Raw genomic sequence first — 7,959 nt, 5'->3', positions numbered from 1 at the left:
TGTGGAAAGAAAAAAAAAAAAAAAAACGAGCAGGAAAAAGTTTACTCTGCTCGATCGAGCAGAGTGAACCTTTCTGGGAGAAAGTGTTTCTCTCCCTGGTGGCCGGGAGCCTATTAGACACCCAGAGCGTCCGGAGGGAGGAATGACAGATGGCGTTCCTGGTTACCAGGTAGCCAGGAACGCCATCTGTTATTACACACTGAGAACACGGAGAGGCCGCTGTGATATCATAGCACCCGGCCGGGTTGTAAAAGAAAACGATTGTGCGGAGCTAGCAATGACAGCTAGCTCTGCCCAACTGTTTTCTATAGGCCGGCAGTTCTGCTGTCGTCAAAAAAAAGAAGGGAAAAAAACATTTTTCACCATAGGAATGCATTGCTATATTCCTATTGGCTATTTCAATTTGAAATAGCAAACTAGCTATTGCACCTCTGCTGCTGTCAATCACTAGTGGGGACCTGATGGAGCACTGCAGCAGTGGGCGGGTGCAATAGCTAGTTTGCTATTTCAAATTGAAATAGCCAATAGGAATATAGCAATGCATTCCTATGGTGAAAATGTTTTTTTAATTTTTATTCTGACACCAGCCAACGGCTCCGTGTCAGAATAAAAAAGAAAAAGCAGTGTTTCTCTCCTGGGCGGCCGGGAGCGGGAGACTCCCGGAGCACCCGAGCGAGTTAGACTGTCTGGAGATCAGTGTCCCCGGTTAGCTGGTAACCAGGGACGCTGATCTCTCTGCAAATGGCCGGAGCCAGCCGCAATATCACGGCTGGCTCCGCCAGCTGTCAGAAGCAGGCTGTCGGCCAGCCAATGGCCAGCCGAAGCATATGCCTTCGGCTCGACTGAGCCGCCCCCGGCCGACTTCGGGAGCTCTACGGGCTATACTGAATAGCCCGTGCAGCAGCCCTTCGGTTCTACTGAACTGAAGGGGTCCTGAGGCCGAAGCTAGCCGAAGGATCAGCCGAAGCTACGGCTAGATCCTTCGGCTGCTTCGTGAATAGACCCCTATGTGTTTAAAGGAGATGTAAACCCAGTCTGGAGCTGCAGCTTTCATTAGGCTGGCTTCAGACCATTGAGGTCCATTGCAGTGAATAATTGTGTTGTGTTAAAGCAGTCCATTCATTGTGAATGGACTGCCAATGCATGGCAAAGTATAAAACAATGTATATGACCTTTTTTTATAACATTCAACCTCTTTCCTCTGTGCCTTCTGCAACACCATATTCATGAGACATACAGTGATATTCTCTCTCATACTTACAGTTTCCTTGCACTTATAGTATTATTTTCTGCCACAGGGACTGTACACTTTTTGCTGCTCATTATCTACATGAGAACTAGTTCTCTCATTGTCCCCATTTAGTTCTCAGCTCTGTTGTGCTGACGCAAACCTGTCAGAGGAAAGAGACTGTGGTCGGGATTATTAAAATGCATCAATACAATTAATCTGTTCAGCCTGTCTGCCCAGTTTTCCTGCTTCAACTTTCTTTTCCCAAGGGCAGGAAACAGTGGCCATGAATCATGGGAAATGTAGTCTCATAAAGCAGGGGAAAATTATGTGAAGCTGCAGTAAAGTCCCTCCTCCAGGCATCCCCAGAATAGCGTAGAACAGCTTTTCTCAACCAGTTTTCAGTCACAGCACCCTTTAAATATATATGCATAATTTCAAGGCACCCCAGTGTAAAAAGTAAATGTAAAATGCATTGTGTGTTTCCCCCAAAATCAATACCAAACCCTTATCTTAGAAGGGGGCTTGGCACTGATTTTAAGAAGTGACCCCAGGCAAAAGAAAAACAATGATGTGGAGTTGTTGACCCCTTAGCATCAGAGTTCTCCCTTTCACATCATTAGCCCCCCTTCATATCAGGAGCCCCCTTTACATCAGAGTCCCTCTTTTACTTCAGAAGCCCCCCGTTCACATCAGGAGCCCCTTTAACAGTAGAGGTCCCCTTACCATGAGTAGCCCACTTCAAATCAAAGGCCCCCCCTTCACATCATGAGCTCCCTTCATATCAGAGTCCCTCCCCCTTACACAAAAGTCCCTGCCTTTCACACCAGAAGTCCCCCCTTCACCTCTGGAGCCCCCGTCACGTCAAACCCCCCCACATCAGAGCTTCCCTTTAGAGAAAATGTGAGGTCACCCCAAAAAAAGACAGAAGATGCCCCAGGTTGCCACATTACCCTGGTTGAGAAAGGCTGGCTTAGAAAGGTGGCTGTACTGATATATTTGATTTCTTGTTTCTGAAACTGGCAAATGACATAGATTAAATGCAATGAATTTGTGGATGGGCAGAATTCCAATACTGGATGATAGGTGAGTAGTTCCAAAATTGGGCTTTCATATTGGACACTACAATTATTGTTTTTATCAGATATTCTATTTAACAAAGGACACACAAGGTATGCCCAGAATACATCCATACTATAATGAAACTAAGCCTGGTCACCTCTCTGAACTGTAGGTATTGTTATTACATGCTTGTACCAAATGCCAGAAATAGCAAACAGACATTTTAACAATATTGTCAGTTAATTAAAACTGTTCTCCGGAATGCTCTAGACAAAGATGGTACTTATAACATCATCAGCATGTCCCATCAGCAGCAAAACAGTTTGTTGCTAAGAAGTACAGTCATACTATGGACACACCCAATAATCATGAGAGGTTTCCAGTCAGGAAAGTGATGTGTAAGATGATGGGAATTTCCCACGTGTTCCAGAAAAAATCAACAGGACCAGAAGATGGATGAGTCAGAAAATAAAGTAATGCTTCCTTGTATATTTTGTGAACCCATATTATGCAGTTAGAGTGACGGATACAATTTAATACCGTATTGTAATCACTTATTAAATATTGGGCAAGGTTTAAAAGCCTCTCATTTGTTAGTGAATATATACACTGCTGCTTTATATTATCATGAAGATGGAGGGAAAGCATTAGAACCTCTGTTTTTATTGGTGCTTGTGGCCCCATTGGGGTATTTTCTCCTTACTGTGTCTGCCTATGACAACATACCCCAACAACACTTGCCAATAACTTTTAATCTGTACATATAGTGAATCTTTCTACTGTACAACCTACAGTCCTTAGTGTTTTTACACAGGATTGGCACTTTCAGGGTTATTTTTTTCATTATATTTTTTCATAGTGTGCACTCCTCTTGATGCTATTAGCATGGCACACCAGGCATTTGGACTTGTATCCCCCTCATAAAGGGGTAATGATCACATAACTCCTTACCCTGGTGATACTAGCCCATATCTCCTTCAGCATTACAGGGATGCTTTGAGAAGGAGCCCAAACAAAAGGGTACAGTTTTTCAAAGTAGTAGTGTCTGATCCTTATGGGCACTGGACTCCTTGGGTGCCAACATGGAGTAAGGGGCTTACGTTCAACCCAAATGCCACATATAGGGGTAAATAGATTACCAGAGCTGAAAGCACATTAGCTGCAACATACCAATTATGTCAAAAAGAGTGCAATGATCACTATGTTTGACATTGGTATAGCGCACATATCGGAAATGATCATAACTCAACCCAAAACTAATTTGCGTTGTACTAGGAATTGTTCCCATTTTGCTTTTATTAGCAGTTGTTTCAACAGGTGACATTTACAAGGTTCTACAAAATGTGTTGCTCAGTAAAAGAAGAAAGTGGATCAACCTTTGGTTGCAGAATACATACAAGGGAGACAACCAGTTTTGCATATCAACTATGCTTCCTTACTCTGAAGACCAACTCAAAGCAAAGCTTTTTTTTAGTTCTGGGACAGATTTGGGAAGGGTTAGAACCTCAGTCATATTAGTATTACTGTTTGTGTCTTCCTGTCCCAGTGACCGCAAGTGAAGTGAAATATCTAAAGTGGGGAATGGGGAATGCTTATTTTGGCTGATCACATGATGCTGAAATAAAGATCTACTTTTACTAAAGATTCCATTGATGTGTTGTCAGCTTTGCATTTTGAGTCATAGGACAGCTCTACATGTTTGGTTGCTACAAGCATTCATTGATTAAAGGCCTTATGTTTGCCGCGCAGTCAGAACTATACAATCTCTCCAATGGGGTCATGGGAGGTTGATATGGGTAAAGCTACATCTCCTTCTGTATTTGGATATGGGACTTTACATCTGCACACTTCTCCAAAACGTCTACTGTAAGTGTGTCTTAAGAAGTAGGAATGCACCGATACCAAGTACCGTTCTCGGTACAAGTACAAGTATAAGTACAGATACTTTTCGAGCTCCAAGACTAGACTAGAGAAAAATTCAAAAGTTAGGAGGCAGCTGTCATTTGTAAGGAGCATAGGGAGCTCCTGGGATTTGTACATCTCTGTTTACAAGTACTGGTACTTGCCCAAGTACTTACAACTACAAGTACTGATACATTTTTGTTTATTGTCATGTGACAGTTTTTCTAAAACAATATCAACTAATGATTTCAGGACAGTGGTGGAGCACCAGAGCCAGGTCCCAGCTGCAACCGCTGCAACCCTGGTAGTTCTCATGAAAATGCCAAGTATCGGCACTGGTACTCGGAAAGTATCGGTGCATCCCTATTAAGAAGCATAGCCAAGAGGAAGTGGTACCTCTGGGTCTTTGGTCTTGGTCTTTTTAATAAAGCTGTTCTGATTTTCAACAAACTACTACTGCTTTTAGTCAGTGCTATTTCATTTACCCAGTTATATCTTTTCAGTGCTGTATACACACAAATAATGGTATTTTATTTGTCATTCTTTCAGTTGTCTAAGGATGGTCTTTTCCAGAAACTTCTGGAGGATAAGGAAGATAAAGCCAAGGAGGACCAGTATGATTTTGACCTTATCGTTATTGGCGGAGGCTCAGGAGGTCTAGCAGCTTCTAAGGTAAAAACAAAAAGAACCAGATGTTTTCGATGTTCAGGAGAATGAAAACAGTTTGAAATCTTACATTTTCTGTCGTTGCTTAGGAGGCTGCAAAGTACGACAAGAAAGTGTTGGTGCTGGATTACGTTACCCCATCTCCATTAGGAACCAAATGGGGTAAGTTGGAATAGGCAATTTAAACATATGTTAGTAATATATCTTCCAAGTTTATCCACAATATTGTAAATATTTTTCCAGACTTCTCTACTGGAGAAAGATTAAAAAACCTGCAAAAAAATAACACAACAAATCTGCAAATTGGGCTGAAACTTAGGGATCTGTTTTTCACATTTCACACATATGCATGACAGCAGCAACCACAAATAAGAATGGGCCTGATTTATTGTATTATTAGCATCCTAGCTACTAAGGGATCTTTTTATAATTTTTTTTACACAACTTTCACATCAGATTCACACATTTTCTAATTGTATTCAGTTGGGAAAAAAGTGTGCATCCTGTGTCAAAGTTGTATGAATCATGTGTAAAACATTTGAAAATAGATCCCTTAGTAACTAGGATGGTAGTAATAATACAATGGCCTGGGTCCATTCCTATTTGTGGTTGCTGCTGTCATGCATATGCATTGAGTAAATGCATTCATCATGCATGTGATTTAAAGAACCTATCAGAAAAAAAGCTGTTATTAATGTGTACTGGTAATGTTGTGGAAAGCTAATATCTGTTTTTTCCCCCCAAATTCTTTTACACCTTTACTCACTGCACTATGTCATATGCTTGCATACGTTCATGATTTCTCTTCTTAGTAAATATGGCATCTACATTCATTTTGCATTTCAGTAATCTATTTTTCTCTTTTTTATAGGTCTTGGAGGCACATGTGTAAACGTGGGCTGCATTCCCAAGAAGCTAATGCATCAGGCAGCCCTACTGAGACAGGCTTTGAAAGATTCACACAAATATGGCTGGCAAATTGAAGATAATGGTATGTCATTAATAAAGCAGTGTTCCTAAACAGCACTTATTCTCTTGGCTCCATTTACTTATAGTGAGGCCGCACAACATGATGAGAGGGTAGGGATTAATTTTGGATGCCAGTAGCTGAATGCCCAATCATTCCTGGTGCCAATAGAACACAGACGTGTTGAATTTGTTAACACGATTACTGTGCATCTATGATAAGTATGTATTTTCCATTGTAGTAAGGAGGCAATTAATTTTAAAAATGCTGTACTCTGTTTTATAATATCTTCTCCATACAAACCACAAAGTTCTGTGCTTATTTATTAGGTTAAGGAGCAAGGTGTGGTAATCCACAAACCCAGAATTAATTTTTCACTGATTTACTTCACTTAATAAAAATATGATGGTTTTGCATTACTGCAGTTCCATCATTTATGTTGCATTGCACCACAACTGGAATAGTTACATTTTATATTTTTGCAGTTAAGAAGAAAGTGATGCCCCCCACCCGCAGTCCCATATGATACCAGGCATGTGGACTTGTGTCAACTTGACAAAATAGTGCCTTTGTGACTTGGCTCTTTTGACCCTCGTTGTGCCTGCTGTGGGTGGTATCATGGGATGATTATGTGTGTGACCCATCTTCCCTCCCAGGGGCAAAAGTAGATAAAGTGTCTATCAGGGCTAACCCTTTTTTTTTTTACTTCAGTCACCTTGGTCCCACACTGTCTTCTTCTGTACAAAGTTTGACTAGGTTATAAAAGGAAGCTTAGACATCTTACATCTGTCTCCCTATGCGTCCACTAGGGAAAGAAGGGATCCCTGGATGGGTTACAGGATATTCTGGCATGATGACTGCCCAGGTTCCATACCAATGTCACTGACCATAATACCATTACTGGAATGCCAATGCTATTTAATCCACATGTCCTCAGTTACCTCTTTTTCTCTTTTAGTATGTGTGATCATTTTGGTCAATATACTACTTTTATGATGTAATATCACAGCTTGAATAATCAGGCCCATGATCTTCATCCCAGCGCATGTTACCGCTGCTTTTTGTTTTTGCATTTGTTTCCATTTCCATTTCCTTTTGTATCTAGATTTCTACATTTTCTAAAGTACTGCTGCTTTTTCTATATTGTTGTTAATATATCCTTATATTAAGGATGTATTATCATATTACACCAGTGGTTGCTTTTACTGTACCTTTCACTTGGTCGCTCACTAGGTGGAGGGGTTTGTTTGAGAGTTACTATTAAACTCTCAAGCAACCAGAATGTACAGTTTTCCAGCATCTACTAATCCACATGAGGGCTGGATAACTGTGAGTTTACTGTACATTAATTATCATAAACCAGAGAAAATGAATAGCAAAACAATAGTTTCCCAGTAACATACAATTACTGAATTCCATAATTATTTATGGAAGCTTACATTTACAGGCATTGATATCATCAACATTCAAGGAGATTACATAGAATTGGAGAGAATTGTTTGAAGCAATTATCTGCATCATTTATTTTTACACTTTACTGATTTAGCAGTTGAAAAGATAAATTATAATTTTGTAAATCAGCTTTCCTGATATAGAACATATAGTTTGTAAGCTTTTAGATCATCATGGGGGATCCAGATCTGGATTTATTCTGCTCAGGTCTGCATAATGACCATTATTAGGCTGAAATTTGGATGAAATTGCATGTCGTATAAAAATCCACCCTCTATCAGTCTATCATTTTTTATTCAGTTTCTATATATATTAGTTATTTTCTACTGGTTCACTTAGCTTGTTCACACTGTTCAATATGCAATATATAAGTTCACTGAACGTTAAATTATAATGGTTTTTGGTAAAAAAAAAAAATGAAGTGTACAAATGTAGAAAGTGGATGTTTTATATATTTTTTTTAGATTTATTTTAAAAAAGAGTTGTTACTGGGTGCTTCTGTGACTCACGATTTCTAGGCTTTCCAATCAGAACTACAGCAAAACCTGATTGCTATTTTCTGCCTTTGTGAACTCACAAGTTAGATATTCTCACCTTTGCAACAAGAGAGGGAAGGGGGATATGTCCCTCCTATAAATCATGTGTTACTCTCCTGCTGTTCAGGTCTATTCACAATACCAAC

General features: G+C 40.1%; 1 protein-coding gene across 1 annotated transcript in view; it reads left to right on the top strand.

Annotated features, from left to right (window-relative positions):
* TXNRD1 (thioredoxin reductase 1) overlaps positions 1 to 7,959 on the top strand; it is a 61,108-nt gene that overhangs the window by 26,749 nt on the left and 26,400 nt on the right. Inside the window, exons 5-7 of the mRNA XM_018558927.1 lie at positions 4,742 to 4,864; positions 4,948 to 5,020; positions 5,730 to 5,849. Coding sequence (XP_018414429.1) covers positions 4,742 to 4,864; positions 4,948 to 5,020; positions 5,730 to 5,849 — 316 coding nt within the window. The remainder of the gene's footprint in view (positions 1 to 4,741; positions 4,865 to 4,947; positions 5,021 to 5,729; positions 5,850 to 7,959) is intronic.

This window comes from Nanorana parkeri, unplaced genomic scaffold, assembly GCF_000935625.1.
Source record: "Nanorana parkeri isolate BGI_ZX_2015 unplaced genomic scaffold, ASM93562v1 scaffold369, whole genome shotgun sequence".
Lineage (NCBI taxonomy): Eukaryota > Metazoa > Chordata > Amphibia > Anura > Dicroglossidae > Nanorana > Nanorana parkeri.
Note: the sequence above shows the minus strand (reverse complement) of the source record. Positions and strands in the feature narration are given on the sequence as shown.